Source organism: Pagrus pagrus (assembly GCF_965226575.1).
Source record: "Pagrus pagrus genome assembly, chromosome: 1".
In the NCBI taxonomy this organism is placed as follows: domain Eukaryota; kingdom Metazoa; phylum Chordata; class Actinopteri; order Spariformes; family Sparidae; genus Pagrus; species Pagrus pagrus.
In genome coordinates, this window is record NC_140185.1 from 16,572,982 (window position 1) to 16,592,935 (window position 19,954).

At 38.0% G+C, this 19,954-nt stretch overlaps 2 protein-coding genes across 11 annotated transcripts in view; one reads left to right on the forward strand and one right to left on the reverse strand.

Annotated features, from left to right (window-relative positions):
* cdkl5 (cyclin dependent kinase like 5) overlaps positions 1-14,639 on the reverse strand; it is a 47,985-nt gene extending 33,346 nt beyond the window's left edge. For 4 of the 7 annotated variants that reach the window (XM_084353216.1, XM_084353217.1, XM_084353215.1 and 1 more), the window contains exons 1-3: positions 14,320-14,639; positions 10,618-10,988; positions 5,786-5,820 (exon numbers count right to left, since the gene is read on the reverse strand). In XM_084353216.1, coding sequence (XP_084209342.1) covers positions 5,786-5,820; positions 10,618-10,654 — 72 coding nt within the window. In that variant the 5' untranslated portion in view covers positions 10,655-10,988; positions 14,320-14,639. Of the gene's footprint in view, positions 1-5,785; positions 5,821-10,617; positions 10,989-11,207; positions 11,250-14,145; positions 14,298-14,319 lie in introns of those variants that run through there. The other 3 variants (XM_084353213.1, XM_084353212.1, XM_084353214.1) reach the window with 3 other exon arrangements.
* A 4,964-nt stretch (positions 14,640-19,603) lies between these two features.
* The window catches only part of scml2 (Scm polycomb group protein like 2), a 31,984-nt gene continuing 31,633 nt past the window's right edge, over positions 19,604-19,954 (forward strand). The window contains exon 1 of one of the 4 annotated variants that reach the window (XM_084354620.1): positions 19,604-19,760. The gene's annotated coding sequence lies outside the window, so the exon portion shown is untranslated. The remainder of the gene's footprint in view (positions 19,761-19,954) is intronic. The other 3 variants (XM_084354618.1, XM_084354621.1, XM_084354619.1) reach the window with 3 other exon arrangements.

Here is a 19,954-nt window from a genome sequence, read left to right on the forward strand (position 1 = left end):
AAGCAAGCTTCGATAACAAGCTCGATGTCCAAAAACCAAAGTCCAAAATGAACGGCAGGCGACAAAAACACTGGCAAGAAAAACTCAGACGAAGGAGACTCCAACAAAAACTAAAGAGTACTGTAAAACAAAAAACTGAGAACAAACCAGAAAGCCACGGGGAGCACAAACAGGAACACGGACGACACACAAGGACCAGGGAACAGACACAGACATGGAGACGAACCAACAAAGAGTAACAGAAAAACACAGACTTAAATACGCAGGGGTTGATTAACTAACGAATCACAGGTGTGCAGGATAAAGGGCGGGAAAACAACAGACAGGAAGTGGGAAGTAAAACACGACACAAGAAAATAAAATCAACAAAATAATCGAACAGGAAGCAACTAAACTAAATCCCAAAACCATGACAAAATACTTAGTTATTAGTAATACTAAGTATTTCATCACTGGAAAGACGGCCCTTGCGGTAAAACTGGGCTGTCTATGCAGGAGAAACAGTAATATTTTGTGAAACCCATGCTACAAGACAATGGAAAAAAAAAAAGGACTATAGCTCATAGTTCATATTATGCTTCTTTCTGATATTTGACATTAGATAATATTCATTTTGCACTAAATCAAGAATGAAAATAAGATAAGTTGCTTTTCACTGTCCGGCTCCTCCTCTCTCATCGTAATTTTCTGCTTTCCATGTCATTTTGTTCATGGCTGCAGAATGCCAGCATATGCATACTTAGGATTTCACTCAGTGTAGTGTATATAATTTATGGCTCATTTAAAATTTTCATGAAGCCTAGCGTTGAGAGAAATTCTTGGTCAATGGATAAATGTAGGGCATGAAATGAAAGAAACATGCACAAATGGCACATACAGAAAAGGGACCACACGGCAAACACCAAGCACTCACAGTACTCTATAATGAATCAGCCTGGTTTCATCTCAGGTTAGTTAAATGTCCAATTCATCTGTTATACAATATAGGTAGTAATAGCCTTGATACAATGATCACAAAAAATTAAATGAGATTTACTTCTTCTTAATGTAAATCTCCTCTGAGAAACACATTATGATGGCAGCAGCTTTAAACATTTAAAAAACATCTTCTCCATCTCTTATTCTCTCCTCTCTCGTTGACTCTGCTGCAACTGTCACTCCTCCCACAGTCGTCCTCTTTCACTCTATGTGTGGAGTGAGGTGTTTTTAACAAACTTATTATGTTCGCTAATGCTGACAGAAGGAACGATATAAAATCAGACTACAAAGACGTAACTTTATACAACCCTTAATCCAAAACGTTTGGGATGCTAAGTAAAACGTCAATAAGAAAATAATTTGCATTTGTTCCAGAGCCCATATCCTTCATACAAATATGTCTTTCACAAAGTGGTGAACATCGCCCCACCTGTGCTTGTGAGCCTGTCTGGGATGCCCCTGTCACAATTTGAAACATGAAACATGTTGCTGGCATCACATTCAGCAGAAGTGCATATTTACAAAAAACAATGAAGTTGAGGAGGTAAAGCAATAAATAATATATTTATATTTTGTACTGTTTTCAGTGGAGTATACGTCAAAAAGCATGAGCAAATTATTACACTCATGGTGTCCCAGCCTGTTTGGGCAGTACATGTGACCCCATCACCATGAGGTTTAAGTGTGTTTTAATATTTAGTTAACATTGTTCTTAAAAGAGGCTAGAATCAAACAAGATACTTCTATTTCCAGTTAAGATGTAAATACAACAGGAAAAAAATGTCATTTTGAGTAGCGTTATAATACTATACTGGGGATTTTTGCCCCATTACCTTAAAAATGGCATGCTTTAACAAATCTTCTCTGTTTCGTATTCAATGCCACATTATTAACTTAGCATCGGTTTGATTGACACAATTTTCCCGTTTGATGTTATACTGGGCAGTATGGCCTTAAAATGATTGATGGTACATGATAATATATTGCTATTATGCAGACTTTAAAACCAGGAAAAGACAACACTTCACGTCATATCACGATAAAACGGTATCCAAAATCTCAGACGGTAGTCTCATTACACGATAACGATATCTGTCATATATATTGCCCAGCCCTATCTGATGTAAGAAAACAGTGCCACAGGCTTAATGAAGTGATAGCTGATATAAGATTATACTGCTTGGTATATTATTATATTTTCAGCAGCTCTAAATGTGGAAGTGGCTATTTTTGCAGCTCGTGTGACTCCTGCATCTACAGTTCCCTCCCAGTACCTAAAATTATCTTTAATTGTGATTTCCATCTTTGCTTTAATACACGTGTTGAAAAAAGTCTCTGCTCTTCTCTGTCTGTCTTGGAGTCAGACAGAGCTGCGACGTACCGTCTTAAAATGGTATATTTCTGGCATGGTTCTTGAATTTCTATTTCCAGTTACCCATCATGGTGTGATTATCTAAAAAGTTTATATGTTATATAATAAATAGTTTATGTAATACTTTCACCTCTTATTTGCAAGTTTGAGGAAAAAGACCCCTGATTTCTGAACCTTTTTTGATTTATCACTACAACTAACATTTCTGTGGTGTTTCATTGTTATGTTGTATGCGTCAGTGTGTTTACCATCATAGGTAGTTAACTTAATCAAGTAATAGACATGGGTTGAAATACAGATGACAGTACAGACAGTTCCTAAACTGATTATGTTTCACCTTTAGAATCTCTTCTAATTAATCACTGAATTTTATCACGCAAACTTTGGATAAATTAATTTCATAAGTAAAATGTGTCAATCATTTGATAGATTATAAAAAGGAAATGTGATTGCTAATGGATCACCTTTTGTTCAGATTTAATCTCTCAGTCATCACTTTATTATTGGGGCTTTGGATAAAGGAGCTAATAATAGTTTCAGTAATCTGCCATTAACCCCATTTCTGTCTGATCAGTTTGGTGTTTCATTCATAACAACATTGATGGATTTAAAGATGTTTTTATCCTCTGAACTTGTTCCTAAAGTAATCCCTTATGTATATGAATTTTGTAGCTAAAAATATTTCTCCTGCTCTCTAAAACATGCATGCCAGACATTATGTCAAAAGCAAGTCTGGAAAATGCCTCCGTGAGTCAATTTCATTGTATTCACAAAGCTGCTCTACTTAGTTCCAGGTCTTAATTTGCTCAGCGGGTGTACTGACGTTTGAGATGTGGTGTGGTCAACTGCTGCCAGTAATGCAGCATTTAAAAAGAGTTTGTGCATCTGAGAAAAAATTTGCTTAGTTGTTGATGAAACTGGGGGCCAGATTAGAAAAAGTTCAAGATAAAATAAATCAGACGTTTTCCTAAAAAAAAAAGGCTCCTCAACAATCATTAATCCATCTCTTATTTCAATCCATGTATTTCTTATAGGCCTAAAATTAGATATCAATGTAAAGAAGTTGCATAAAAAGGCCATTAAGTTCTTCTGTATTTTTAAATTAATATGTAAGTAGTCAGTAATTAGTAAGTAGATTACTTTTTCAGTGCGCATCTATAACTAAGTTGTGAAATATTACAAGAATTACAATTATAATGTATCAAAATTACAATAATTCACAAGACAAAAGTTACCTAAATTAAGACTATGTAACTTTTAAAGGATGAAATAATAAGGATAGCCTGGTTAAATTCTTTACAAATAAAATATTTGCTCAACTCAATACTCTCAAAAACTACCACTTTAGAGTGCTTTCATTTTTTTATTTGAAATTCAAACCACCCCTCGAACATAATCATAATCATCTAATATCTAATCTATAATAACCACACAAACTTTAAACTAGTGTCATCACAATGCTTGGATTTTAAACTTAAGCCACCACAGGGAAAATTGTATACAATATCTATAAAATATATGTATGTATGTATGTCAAGGCTATAACATGACAATGAATTACGACTTTTCTTGTCTTGCCAAACATCAGTGGCAAAGGACAGCAGGAAGACAGTAGTAAACATTAATATTTACACTCTTTTAGAAAAAGATTCTCTCATTCTGTAAGTTTTGAGACTGTTTCATATAGTCAGAATTAATGTGGATTGATATTTCGGTATTTTTGATAATAGTGCCTCATCCTCCAGATGATGGACTGTCAATCTCATCTGCACACCCGGTTGCCAGATAAGCTACTGTTGTTCTCTTCACTAACGGAAAACTGAGAAAAGTCACAAGCTGTGTTTTAACAAATACTCATGGCACCAAACCAGGGAGAAATGCAAGACAGCCTTGGATTTGATACCAGCGATGGAAAGATCACTGATAAAGGTAATCAAGTTTGCTGACTTCGTAAAATACAGTTACCTGACAGTAACGTTAGCTTTCCACTCAAGTGAAGCAGTAGAGGTATCAGACTAAATGGTTGCATTTGAAATTTGAAAGAATAAAATGTCAGTATAACTTTTTGTGGCTAAAGTTAGCTAACATTATCACTTCATAGGGGCCATTAATTAGCAAAAGTTGCATATTCTGGCTTGAAAGTTGACAGTTTTTCAATTTAAAGTGAAAGTAAAATGGTACATTACAGCTATTTTGGTCTCTTTTTTTAGCTTATTTCAAAAAATCACTTAGCAATTTAGGATCAGAACACCACATGTTGCTTGATAAACATACTGCAGAGAAATTGCAAGTAGAGGAAGATGCCACAGCAATACATGAGCTGGGAGCCATGCAGTCACGTATGGTTGGCACTGCTGGATGAGTCACACCAACAGGCCTTGCTTTCATGCATACCAAGCACATTAATGGCATAAATTTAGTTTTTGAAGAGCCCCACGTTATACACCAGTCTTTCTCAGAGAATATTCAGATTCACGCATACAATGTGACATCAATAAACCATGTGAGAGGGTAGGTCAGGAGCATGTGACTCCGGTTCGTGAGTGTGCATCAGGGTATTATAAAGAGTATCTGCTTGTCTGTAGAAATGACCACTGTTGATGACAAATAGAATGAATAAAATTTGAATTACAAATAACCCAAAAGATGAGTCGATAGTTTTCTTTTAACTGCTAATTGTTTAATCAACTCTAATCAGCCTCAGCTTGAGTCACCTGCGCAGTAGTCTGACATATATCTGCTGACTCTGCAGTATATTCTGTAGTTATCTCTATGCTTTTTCATCCGTAACTTAGTTCATATCCTTCACTATTCACAGTTTGCTTTGTATTGTTAATGTTAATAGTGTATCATTTGTTTTTGTATATAGTGTTTTTATCATTTTTGATCATTTAGATAACCATGTAGGTGTTTTTAACTCTCGAGGTTAGCTGTCAGCTCGCCTAGGTGGCAGCTAAAATGAAGAACGGTCTTTGTAATTCGAAGATAGAGCTGGACACTTAAAAAAAATCCCTTTAAATCCCTTATCCAGCAATAGAGTGGTGTAATCTGTAGTCCTAAAACCTGGAAATCAATTAGCGTCTTTGTACATCCGGTTCCCTCTTATCAAAGTGTCAGGGTTTTGAATGCCTAAAATAAAGTCTGTTGTTTCCACAGGCTTATGATATTTACAAATTTTGTTCTACATCATAAAATACATCATTAAATGTCCAACAATTTAATTATAAAGCTCTTACGTGTCTCAAAAACGAACAAATGGCTAAATGAGACTACAGAAGTTAAGAACAACATACACAAAGACAGTAAATTGTGAACTATGTACACAAAGCAAACTGAAACGTGAATTATTTTAACTAAGTTACGGATGAAAAAGCACAAATATGAATTTCATTCAAATGAAAGTTAGACCCACAGAAATGTGAAATGCTCACTTACCTTATGCCTGCACTTCAGCACCACTCCATATGCTCCTGGACAGGGAAACAGAGAGAAAGACACAAAAGATCAACGAGAGTGTGTGCTGAAGTTTCAACGTCTTAATTACGTTTTGGCCTCTAAAACCTCGAACAAACATGTTCATATAAATCAAGAGCAGTAGGTGAGAACCACCAGAGAAACAACAGTTAATAGGTGGCGGAGGCATACGTACCCTCCCACACACTCACCACACACGTATGCCTTTACCTTTGACAACAATCACCCTCCACACACACACACTCACACACACACACTGTCCCTGTTGCTTTCTGTCTTTGTTAAGCACATCATGTTCTCTGTTGATCATCCATATTTCAGATGCCTGGTCTATGACTGAAAAAACATTTTTTGAGGCTGTTCATCCAGGCTCGCATTGGTTAATTATTTTCAATATCTTTTCAAACTGCTTTAGATGCCATCATTGATTTATGTTCATTAAATGAACATGGTCTTCATGATCTCGTTAAGATACCCTTTCATCTACGGACATGAACGGAAATAAGGTGCTGCGAAAAGGCAATTTGCGTGTTCTGATTACATGCAGATCACAAATGGTTGCAGCATGACTTCACAAGTAATTTCACTTGCAAATTGCGGATACATCTGTGAGTACTTCTGTGGAGCTAGCTCACATGCTCTTCCATGTGTTGCAAGTTCAGTAGTTTTTGTGTAATCCTGCTCACAAACTACCAACCAACCAACAAACAAACTGGCAGAGGTGAAAAGATGGCAAAGGTAATAATGAGAATAATATTAGAGGAAAAAAAGTGCAACCAGCTGTCAATCTGACCTGCACGCCTTATTGCCCGATAGGCCACTATTGATGTAAGGGGTGTTAATGATTAATCGTTAATCGATTATTAAGAATTTCACAGATTCATAACGTATTAACCGACAATCAGAGACAGGCTCAAAAAGTATCTTGTTACAAACTACAAAATACTTGCTCATCACATATATCTACATAAAATCAAAAATACGGGTATAAGAACTTATATGTAATCAAGTAGTAGTAAGTAGTCTGTAATTTTAAAAATGCAAAAGACCTTCAGTACAAGTTGATGTTAATTCATTGTAGCCATTTAGCAGCCTCAGTATGGGTTGGATTTTTTCAGGCCAGTTGTGTAATGGCGACAGACGGGTGCCCCGCTATTAAAATGAAGTCATTATTTTGTGTTATTTTGTTTCTGTAACTTGGTGTTTACTTTATCTTTTAATTCCTAATATAGCCTACAAACAGTTTTCAAACTAATAAACTTCTAACATATTTTTATATTATAATTTGCATCCCTAATTGATCTGACAACTGGAACAGTAGCAAGCTCTGTTTTGACAATTATTCATGATACCAAACCATCTAAGAAGAAATGTGTGGGAGCCTTTTGGATCTGATACCATCAATGGAAAGATCTCTGATAAAGGTGAGCTGGATTGCCAGTTTTGTAAATTACAGTTGCCTTACGGTAACGTTACCTTGCCGCTAAGGTGAAGCAGTGGAGGTAGCAGAAAAGACGCTACACTGTTGCTTTGAAATTCAAAAGAAGCACCTGTTAGTTCACTTTCTGTTCTTACTGTGGCTAACGTTAGCTAACGTTGTCACTTTATAGTGGCCACTGATTAGCACAAGTTGCATACAGATAAAACAGTACATAATCCTGCTTACAACCAACAAACAAACAAATGGACACAGGTGAAAATAAATGTCAGAGGAAATGATCCCATGTTGCAAAATGCAGCTTGCATGTTGGTGAAACGTGCTCCAGGATTCCAGAAGTAAAAATGTTTACAGCACTTTCTCCATAGAAAATGTCAGGTGAATGGTGGCTGGAGCACTCTCAAGGCTCGAATGGATATCGCTTGGTTGGATTGTAAAAAATACAGAAAAAGACCAGATCAAGGGTTTAACATTCCCTTGTGTACAGCTAACTGTGAGCTGAAGCTACAGGTTACACACTGTAGAAACAGTGGTTTAGATGAGACCACTGTTTTGATTCTGGGTCACATTTGCAAGAATTCTGCTGATACAGTATTTTGTTCCTAATTACAACATCAGTGTTCTGAATTAGCTCCGGCTCTGATTCATGATTTTCTGGCCTCTCTTTCTTGGCAGCCGAGGCTCCCAGGTACAGAGCTACTTTTGATATTAAAAAGCACGATTTCTAGGAACAATATTTATACAGATATGTGATTAAAACAAACAGCAATGACATACATTTAAAGTGTAGTTGAATTACTCTGGAGACGGCATTGTTTCTATGATGAGGAGACTAACAATATCACTAAAATTTAAGTTGGTAAAGAATTAGTGTCTTTAACGTTAGCTGTCAGAATTATTTGAAAGATGATATAAGCAGAAACAAATTCAACACATAGCATCTCAAAGACAAGTGAAAAATCAAGAAAAATGTTATTGCTGTGGCTTTAAACTTGTGTATCTAACTTTTTGATTAATGAATGCTGACAGCCACTGATGTAGATCGCAGTTAGTGAGAATTATCAACAGTACAATAAACACTCGGTTACTCTGTCTGATCACATTAGAGTGAAGCCAGGGATGCATGTCAGTGTAGCTCACTGGATTCAGCTTCAAATGACGCGGCTGACTGAAAGAAACTTATTTCTGCATGCTTTAACGTGTGAAGGACCTGTGTGTCTTTAATGCTTGCGAGTCATTTGCCGCTAGACTTAAAATTTTATCCTCGTTTATTTCATGTTCTGACCACCCATCAATGCAGTCACTGGAGCAAGAGTTGACCAGTGTTTTTGTGTTTCAGTAAAACACACACACAGGAGCACACACAGAAGCGCACGCCCGCACACACAATCGAGGCTCATGGAAAGTTTCACTGTGAGGTCAGGACAAATTTCATGCCATTAATTTTAAACTTTTCTTGCATCTCAAAATGTTTATTTTCATATTTTCGGATCTGAGTCCTCCAAACAATCAATAGGCCATATTCACAGAGCAGCCATTTTCCTCCTACGTCACACTCAAGACGGGAAGCTCAGACGCTGGGATTATGTTGTGCTGCTGTCTTCCAGGTTGCTGGTTGTATGAACATAGTGAATCTGACAAACTGTCATAATTTCATAATTTTTTTAAGGTGACAGATGGTGAACATCTGGAGGGACATCAGGTTATATATCAGCTAAAACAAAAGTGATAACCCATTAGCTGACGTTAACATTCAACCACTTGTCTCACTAAATTACCGTTTGATTATCCTACATCCATTAAATAAATATGTCCAAGATCAGCTACGTTGATATTTTACAATTCATTTACACCTTTTCTGTTATCATGTAACACAATGTTAGCTAGGAAGCGGTGGATGCTAACATAAGTTGTTGTTTGTCTTGTCATTTTTCCTTTCATTTTTTTGCATCTGTCATGGCTGGGTAGCTTAGGCTACACAGTTAAATCATTTTGTTGTTTGTCTGTTTTAAGCGTGTTTATTGTTAATATTTCCAACTTTGTTGTGCTGTGTAGATCCTGAGTCTGTACAGGGTGTTTTATTTAGAAAATTGACCATATGCTCTTAACCAGGGGTGCAAAACTTTTTCCCTTGAAGGGCCAAAAGTGAAACTTAAATTGTATATATGTATTGTATTGTATTGTATTGATTTTAAGATGCAGATAAGTACGAGGATCCCAAGTTCCATTAATTGATGGACTTCCTGCGAAAAGTGTCACTCTGCATGCCCTGCTCAGATTATAAGAATAACAGAGAGCCACGAACATAGTTTAGTTTAGTCATGTTTCATGTCTGTCAGGACATATTTTGTGAAATAAGAATAAAGCCCTTTCTTTAAAGGGTCATTGTAACTAATACTACTTCTACTACTACTACTACTACTACTAATAATAATAATAATAATGATAATGATAATGATAATAATGATGATAATAATAATAATGTAATACCATAAAGCCAACTGTGATACTGTGAAACTGTGACATTTCTCAGGCAGTAACTGTACTTTGAAAATCTCATACTGTTGTCTGCTGGTTAAAAGCCTACCCCTAACAGGATGAATCATGCTGCTGGAGGGCTTTATATGTGACACATCAATCCAGGAAGTGTTGCATTTCATTGATGGTAACTTAACAATGCTTAAAAAATCAGAAAAGTGGAAGCAACTGGAAATAATAAGGGAATAAGAAGAGTGTTTCTGTTCGAGAAGAGAGACTCGCAGCAGCAGAGTCGTGAGTTCGACGTGATAAAAATAGTGCGGTGGCAACTTACACTATCAAGACAAACAGGTGATCATGGAGGATGTCTTGAGTTGGCATCAACAGCAAATTAAAACTAAGGCAGATCATTCTTACAAAAAATCTGATTCGATATTCAACTGGCGAATAAAGTCTTGTCCTGTCACATGAAGGCTCGGTTCTCTCTGCAGTCGAGGTAAACAGAGGCCCTGGAAACTACTTGAGAATGCATGGTAAACAAATGACTAATGCTGTTGTTTTCTTTGTGAGCACAGACTGAGGACAGGATTATGTGCTACTTTATCAGAAACTTCTACAACCTCTCAGGCTCTTAAAGCCAGTTAACAACCCTCTGCATTGTGTAAGAAATGCTAAGCTCCTCTAAAGGGGACATGTTGGAGATACAAGATTTGACAACACCGATATGAAGCAAAATGCACCTTAGGTTGCTAAAACGCCCACATTCCCATCGATGTGACCTCGGTGCTCCTGATCACCAGGATCACAGTTCAGTTAACAACACATACGTACAATCCTCACAAAAATGCAGTAAAATCCGCTGTGTGACATCACCCACCTTCTCCCACAATGCCAAGGACTTCAAACTTATTCATCACATCACCGAGGGTGGGGGCTCCTCCAGCAGGTGAAATGAGCAGCTCTGGTTTTAGCGAGGCGACTCCTGCTTTGTCCGGCGGCTGACTGAGTGAACTGTAGAGTCCAGACGAAAGGTGGCGAGCGTCGAAGCACACCCCATCTTCACTCCTCTTCTACTTCAGCTTCTCTCCTCCTCACCCTACAGCTATCTTCAAGCCTTTTTTTAAAATGTCAGTTTCTTTTATTTATGGATCTGACTCAAAGTGTTTTCAGTTGTCTCCAAATTCCCTTTATTCCATGTCTTGAGGTTGTCCGTCTAGTGCTTCTATCCAAACCTCCACACGGTCGTACCTGGAGGAGCAGAGACAAAACAGAGAAGCGAGATGTTATTCATGCTGTCGAAAGGTCATTCCAAGGTCCGACTTCCCATCATTCCTTGCACAGGCAGTAGCATGCTGGTGGTATTCCTGGCACAGATGGCAGCTAACTAGGACATGCACATTGCACAGGAAGGCATTTCCTTCAGGACATATTTAAATCATGAATGACTTAAGCATGACTTCCCCACACTCTTTCTGTCCCATCATTTCCCAACAGCCATGCATTCAGTCTGGAGGATGCTCCAAGGGTGAGAGTCATCAGGGAATGTGTAATGGCTGGCAGCACTTTAAGCCCTGCCTGCTTTACACAAGTCTAACCTTGTAGTTCCCCAGCGATCAGTGCGTCCACCGCTTTGGACCAGGCTGAAATACCTCAACAATTGGATGCATTGTTATAACATTTTGTACAGACACTGATTACTCCCAGAGGATGAATCCTCCTTCTGTGGCACCAAAAAAACATTTTGTTTTTTTGGTGAAATGTCTCAACAACTATTTGATGGGTTGGCACAATTTTTGGTACAAACATTCATGGTCCTTAGACAATGCATCCTACTGATTTGGTCATCCTCTTACAAGAACTTTCAAGGATTTAGTGAAATGTCTCAACAACTATTTTAATGTATTGTCATGACATTTTGAACAGACGCTGATGGCCCCCCAGAAGATGAATCACTCTGGTGATCCACTGACTTTTTGTCTCAGGGAACCATGAGACATTTTTTATTTTTAGTGAAATATCTCAAAAGATATTCGATGCATTGTGTGACATTTGCTTTAGTGCCACCAGTCAGTCAAAAATGTTCACTTATCCACTAAAATGTCTCAACATCTAGTAGGTGGGTTTGCACAATCTTTTTCTTAGACTTTATATTCTACTGATTTGATTTCCTCTTACACCATCGGCAGGTTGACTTCCGTGGGTTTTCAATGAAATGTTACAATTACAAGATGGACTGATGTGACTTTTGGAACAGACATTATGTTTCCCTCATGAGGAATTAATGCTTCAATTTATGACCAAATACCTCCAAAACTGTGGACAATTTCATCAGCCTCAGGCGTACTTGTTAATTAGCTAACATAAACAAATGAATTGGATTTTCTATGGTAATCCCCTGAATTTTACCCTAGTACCATCAATGGGTCGAAGTTGCGTCTAACACTTTGGTGAGCTCCAGGCTTTGAAGCCAACTTTCGTAGTGGCCAAACAGTGTAATTATAACGTCAAGTGATGCATTTGGGCCAAAAATACTTTTTTCAATAAGCTTACATTGTGAAAGAAGCAGCTGTAGAACAGTGGAAAATTATATTTTGAGCATCACAAGCCCCACGAAATGACTCGTTTCACTGGCATAAATTAAGCCATTCGGTCCAAAGTCTGCAAGAGCCGCAAGATTAAATCATTTAAGTTCTGTTCAAGTTAGCCGGGCGCTATACCGCTATACGTCTTGGCTTCATGCACCACTCAGCAGCTTTCATGGGATGATGTGGCGCCGAGATTTTAATGTAGCGTACTTCGTTCGCCCGGTTGCCATCTGGCAAAAGATACAGTAGTATCCGCTGCTGTACCACCAGACTAAAGAGCAGCTTCTTTACTCAGACAATCCAATGTTACAGAGTGACAAATAAATGATCCCTGAGCCTTGAGCAAATACCTGCAAAACAATACGGACATTCGCATCAGCCTCAACTATACTTTGTGTTTTGTGCTAATTAGCTAATGTTAGCATCCTCAGGATGAATCGGATTTACTTTGGTTAATCTAGCACCATCATCACATCAAAGTTGTGATGATTTTGTGACTTTGATTTTTGAGCAAATACCTGCAAAACCATCAGGACATTTTGTTCAGCCCCAGCTGCACTTTGTGCTGTACCCGATGTATAATTACCTACAGCTCTATTGTGCTGCCACATTCAAACTGTGGAACTGAACATGTTGAAATGGGTCACGATTGAACAATCTTATAACTTAAACTGTGTGCTAATATTAAGCCCTCACATTGCTTTCAAAGAGCCTGTGTCCTAAATGTACACACACCAAAAGATAAATCATTTTGTTTGAGGCAGAAAAAAAGGCCAAGAACACCGAGAACAATTATATTCAAAGGCTCAGATCTCCTCCTGTCACACATCCAAAAACTGACCATGGTTATTAAATGCCTCTTTTGTAATGCGAACGCTGTTGGACTGGAACCATCAAAGCTTCTCACAGTATCAGTCCAACTTCATTTGTATAACACTTGATTTATTCACCAGTGCAAAAACACTTTAATGTTGATTTGGCTCATGTGCCTGTGTGGGCGTTTTCCTATGCAGTGTATGCTCCACACAGCTAAGTCTTTCCAGGGGAAGTGATGAGGTGGATGTTGAGGCCATCCATGGCTAGTCATTCAAGGATATAGTGAGGAGTGCTTAGATCCATAATGCATCCGGTCTGAAGAGAGAAATCTACCTCGAAAGCCTGCAACTGGAGCTACCAAGGATGCGTTATTGCCTGTACTCTAGGAAAAACGTTCCTAAAAGGAAAATGGGTACAGCACAGGGTCGGTTTATTGATAAGCTGCTGCTTGTCCTTGCAGCCATCAGGCGGACAGCTGGTAAATGGAAATAAGGTGGCAACATCACCGTGAAAGTCCAGAAAATATTGACAGAGCGGACGGACACATACGTCTTGAACCGAGCGCCTGTTGGCGTCTGCGAGCAAAGACAACCACGGGGATGAGTGAGTTTGCGAGTGTGAATTTAAAAGCAAGGTGCGTGCGTCCGCGTGCACGAGAGACAGATAGTGTGTGTGTGAGGTGAGAGAGGGAGAGAGAGAGAGAGAGGATAGTAATGCTGCTCTCTGCATCGAAACTGCGTCTCTCTCCTCGCTGCGTTGCGGAGCGCACCACCATTCCATCGCTGTCCACGCGTTTCTCAGCCTACACAGTAACCCGTGCATACATTAAAACGTTGTCCACGGACCGATGTTCACGACAGTGTTGCACAACAACATCGACAAATAGCGTGTGCCCGTAACAACTTAATTAGGCACCATTCACGCACGCAAAGCACATGAAAGATGAGAGGAATAACCCACCGCAGCCCGTCCGTCAGTAAAAAAACCGACGAGCCTCTTTTTACCTGCAGATGTTATGTGTCGCCTGTGTGAGGTGAGAAAAGCTCAATCTGTGAAGCACACAGCACCATGCCCATGAAAATGATGATGTGGGAAGACGAAGAAACATCATGTGGAGCGACAGGAGGGGGGGAAAGCCCGGGCCTGTGCGTCGTGACACGATCAAATATCCTACTCACTCAACCTCTGGATGGAGACGAGACCGAATCCGCAGGCATAACGCCGATGACGGGATATCCATGTACCGTCAACAGCTCTTCAGAGGCTCCGTGCTCATAGCCTCAGCATCAGCTGGTTATAGCAGCAAAATCGTCATTCCTCTGAGCGACGCTGCGCGCAGCCAATAGAAACGCAGACGTCTGCGCGTTCCAGCAGTGGTTTTTACATCCAGACCGAGCTGTGGTGGGATCAAACTTTGGGATGGAAATGCAATCCAGCTCATAATGTGTTCAATCTTGAATATGGCTGATATTAATCAGCCACGGATTTCACACAGCCAGTGTGTGATGATGTTCCCTCTTTGGTGAGTCCGTGCGGTGTCAGTGATTAAAAACCCTCCTGCAGCTCGTCTCCACTCTCTCCCACCTACACCTCCCCTTCATGACTGCGTTAATTGGCGAAATCGGTGTGAATTCCCTGGATTCACACACACTCTGTCTGTTTCGTAATGAGCAGGTGTTACCAAATATTTTGTACATTAAACGCCGCAGCTACAGGCTGTTTGCAAGTCACCACCCTCTTCCACAGGCCACGTGTTGTGTGTGTGTGTGTCTCCACTCACATCCCCACAGCTCACTGTCACCACTGACACAACTTTATTGTACATTTGTAACAACTGTCATTATGATAATTAGTTTTTACATGCTGTATTCAGAAGATAAAAACTTTGGCTTTGTTCCCCTGTCAAACATCCATTACCACAGTGTAACAAGTGTGAGCAGACGTGATTCAATTTGGTCTCAAGCAAGTACAAAGTCTTTTTCTGCAAGTTAAGGCCCAAGTTAAGTCACTTCTTCCCCCCTGGAGACAGCATGTCAGTCTTACCTGCAGTATTTGGGCTTTATAAGGAGAAAACACAAGCTGCTGTCTAATAATGATATTATAGGTCAATTTATCGAATCTGTTCAAAAAGTGCACCCAAGGATTGAATTTGTAATATATTAGATCAGAATTAGAAATACTTTATTGACCATCGAAGGGGAAACTGGTACGTCACAGTTGCTCCTTTTAGAATAGAAATATCATTCATTCTACAGAAACATCCACTTATGGAAATGTAAAATGTGAAAATTGACTTCCTTTTCTAACATTTAAACTTATAACCACATTATTCCATCACTCGTTGACTCTATGAATACACATAAATGAAAGCTTATTAACTCACAGTAACACCAGTAAAGTATTCTTATAACTGAAAAGAGACAGTGGAGTTAGTCACAGACCTTCAGGAGATAGGTCAGAGGAGGTAAAGTGATGTCATCAGTGTGATTTTATTTCAAAATAACAGACTTTTGTAACACCAGTTCAGCTCCAGGGGAAATAAAGAAATAAACAAGTTAATACTTACCTAACTTATGTATTTCTTTATTTCTTCTCAATCAGATCTGATTGAGAAGAAATAAAGAAATAAATGAGTTTTCTTCACTGTTTAAAAGTGATGAGAAGGTGATATCTCTCGAGAGATATCACCTTCTCATCACGTTTAAACAGTGACATACTAACAGCCAGACAAAAATAAATAAATAAAATGAACTGAAAACATGAAATGAACACAAGGCAAGTCATTCAGGTCGACTTGTCTCAAGTCATTTATTTCTGTCAAGTCAAGCTGCAGGTCATCAGAACAGTCACTCGACTCGAGGGGTAGACAGATCATCGGCCCGGCTGATCATCAGGGCCAATATTCAGCATTTTTCGATTATCTGTGATTTTTCTGTCAGATGCTGACAAAATAAATTAATTTAAAAATGTGCTGTTTTGGCTCTGATGCAGCATCCTCACACACAATCTAACACGTCACAGATAACAGCCTATAATCACTGAATAATCTGAATCTGCAAAGTAACTAGTAACTAAATGAATCAAATGAACGCAGTGGAGAGGAAGTATAAAGTAGCAGAAAATGGAAATACTCAAGTAAAGTACCTCAAAATTGTACTTAAGAGCAGTACTTGAGTAAACTGGTTTCTCAAAATTTTGACACAAAATGATTTTTTTTTTACTGCAAATGAATATCGGTGTCAAATCTGGGTTTTCAGTCTCCTTTATTTCTAATAATCGGTATCGGCCCTGAAAAAGTCATAATGGTCGATCCCTAATCCACATGTGTGCACGTAAGCTTAATGTCCTCTATCAAAACCACACTTTAGTAAATTACAGAATGTCCCTTTTCATAATATCATTAAATATATTCTGGATTGTGTCGCTGATGCTTTTAATGCTGCAGCTGGCTGAGACGGAGCTTAAATAAGCACTTAATGTACTGTTGAATGGATTGAGCTTTAGCAGTGCATAATTCAGATTGTCATTTATTGTGTTTTCAAATCTTTCAGGCTAAAGTGAGCAGCCGTCAGATAAATGTAGAGCTAATTTAGTCTGGAAGGCGGTGGAGTGTAAAGCTGCAAGTGTACAAGTGCATAGATTTGTACCTCTATTTAAGTTTTCACACGTGGCCTATATGCTGAGACCGTGTGTGACCAGCGTGACTCACTCTTACCGTTGAATATTATCATCAGATACGAGGTGACATTTTATATTTAACTCGGTGCAGAGTCACACTCATAAAATGTGGAACATTTGGTCCGATTCGTCGCCAAAGAAAAAGTTTCTCACCTACATTTGATGCCACATTTGCTATTTGAGAGAAAAGTGTTTGAATATTTAGAGATCGAGACTTGAAAGAAATGATTTCACATTTTGTCAGTGACAGTATCACTGCTGGAAAACACTGAGCTCCTTCATTTGAGGACATATATACAGTATATACACAGAATATATATGGAGTTTTGGAGCATATAGATATATTTTTAGACACAATATTTATTATTCATTAATATTGTTGTCTTTAATGTTTTAATCTGCAGTTATATCATTTAACTAAGTACATTTACTCCAGTACTGTAACTGGGACACATTTGAGGTACTTGTACTTTCCTTGAGTATTCCTTTTATGCTTACATATACTTTCACTCCACAGCTCAGAGGTAAATATTGCATTTTTACTCTTTTGTTTACATATTAAGATGCCACAAACAAACAGTTTAACATAAAATAAGACCAACTTTACTCATCCCAGTGAAATCAGATTTATTATTTGTATGTTGCTGGTTTTAGACAGTGCTCAAGAAAAACTGCAAATGAACTAGAGTTAGCATTAGTTAGAGTTTCATCTGATGTCAAAGTACTTTTTACGAAAGCAATCTTGACGAAACAATACGAAACAATTTTGAGTTACATGTACTTTACTTGAGTATTTCCATTTTCTGCTACATTTAGGAGGCCAAGATTGTACTTTTTACTCCACTACATTTATTTGAAAACTTTAGTTACTAGTTAGTTTTTGGATTACATGCTGCGTCAGAGCCAAATGAGTGCATGTTTAAATTAACTTGTGTTAATTCCAATAATCAGAAAAATGCTAAAATATCGGATCTGATAATTGTGGCCAGTAATCAATCGACCCACAGTATACAGTTTATATACTTATACTAAATATATGTATAATTTACTTTTACTTGTACTTTTGATATTTGAGTAAATTTAATATCAAATACTTTAAGACTTTTACTCCAGTACTATTTGTATAAGTGACTTTCACTTTTACCAAAGTAATATTTTAACACAATATTTTTACTTTTTTACTCATGTATGACTTTTGGGTACTTGACCTCAGTATTTCTAAAATCCTGGCTACAGCTTTGGATGCAACAGAATATTAAGTAGTCTCCCTCAATACTAATCTTAATTGATCTAATGAAGTTACAATCTCTCTCGGATGAGTACTTTTACTTATGATGCTAAGCTCAATTTGCTAATTACACTTGAAAAAAATGGACTATTGGTATTTTTTACATTGTAGTATTAGTACTTTTAAAAGCATAAAACGTATATTTGGAACTCATTAATAATAATCTCCTCATATTGTTTTCCTGGTTCATTGTGGTCTATTATTACCAGTGATGGAATGTAACTAAGTACATTTATTCAAGTACTATATTTAAGCACACTTTTAAGGTATTTGTACTTTACTTGAGTACTTTCATTTTCTGGTACTACATATTTCCACTTCACTAAAATTTGGAGGCAATTATTGTACTTTTTACTCCACAACATTTATTTGTTATCTTTAGTAACTAGTTACTTTGCAGATTACATAAATCAATTGCATCAGATATTTTAAAAGAAAACACATTCTTGATTATCAGAAAAATGTTGAATATCGAGTTCAATAATGGTCCAGGCTGATAATCAATCGACCCAAAATATACAGTTTATATACATGTAAATATATGCATAATTTACTTTTACTTGTACTTTTGATACTTAAGTACATTTCTTTTGCCAGAAAATTACTTTTGATCCAGTGTTGATCTCCCCACGTTGTATTCATAAATTTGGCTGCTTCATTGTGGCCTATTATTACCAGTGATGTAATGTAAGTAAGTACATTTACTCAAGTACTATACTTAGGTACAATTCTGAGGTACTTTACTTGAGTATTTCCATTTTCTGGTACTTTATACTTCCACCCTACGATTTGGAGGTAAATATTGCACTTTTTACTCCACTACATTTATTCGATAACCAAAGTTACTAGTTACTTTGCAGATTACACAAATCAACCAGCAAACAGATTTTTAAAAAGAAGAATTATCAGAAAAATGTTGAATATTGAATTCGATAATCGTCCAGACTGATAGTCAATCGCCCCAAAGTATACAGTAAATACATGTAAATATATGTATGATTTACTTTTACTTTTGTACATTTAATATCAGATATTTTAAGACTTTTACTCAAGTACTACGTGACTGAGTAACATTTGGTATTAAAGTAAAAACTGGACTGTTTGAGTATTTTTTACATTGTAGTATTAGTACTTTTAAAAGCATACAAAGTATATTTGGTTCTTCCTCCATCATTAATAATAAACCAGTCCAGTAATAATCTCCTCATGTTGCCCTCCTCAGTTTGTGCCTCTGTGTGGCCTGTTATCTCATCTACCGTAACAACAGACAGTGTGTTTTGTCCTCGGTGTGTTTCCCTAACACCACTCTGACCTTCCTGCTCCTCCATCTCCTCCCTCGCTCTCCTCCTTCACCACAAACAGGAAACACACTTTCCAATTTTCGTTCCCACGCGACGTGCAGTTTATTACCAAACCCCGACACGAAGCAAAACCCATCTAAATCAAAGGACTAATTAATAATTTCCCCTCCTCTGTCTCTCTGTGGGCTTCTTCTCCTTTTTTTTTTTTTTTCTTTCTTTTTTTTTTTCACCTCCAGTGGAAAAATATGAATTAGAGCACTGCGTGGTGGACATGCGCGGAGCTGCAGCGAATATGGCGGCTTGCATCTGATAGAAAGTGAGGAATCTCCCATCAAAATCCCCTGCTCAGACGGTGGGTACGGCTCATGTCTCATTATTACTCGGGTTTGTCTCTGGTTTTGTTTTGCGGGGACGGATGAGAAGGCGCTCGGCTCCCCTCTCGTCCGTCCCCGCAGTGTGGCGGACGGCGGAGCGTGTTGACAGTGTCTCTGTGCAGGCGGACGGCAGCTCGGTGCGGACTGTGCAGCAGCAGCAGCAGCAGCGACA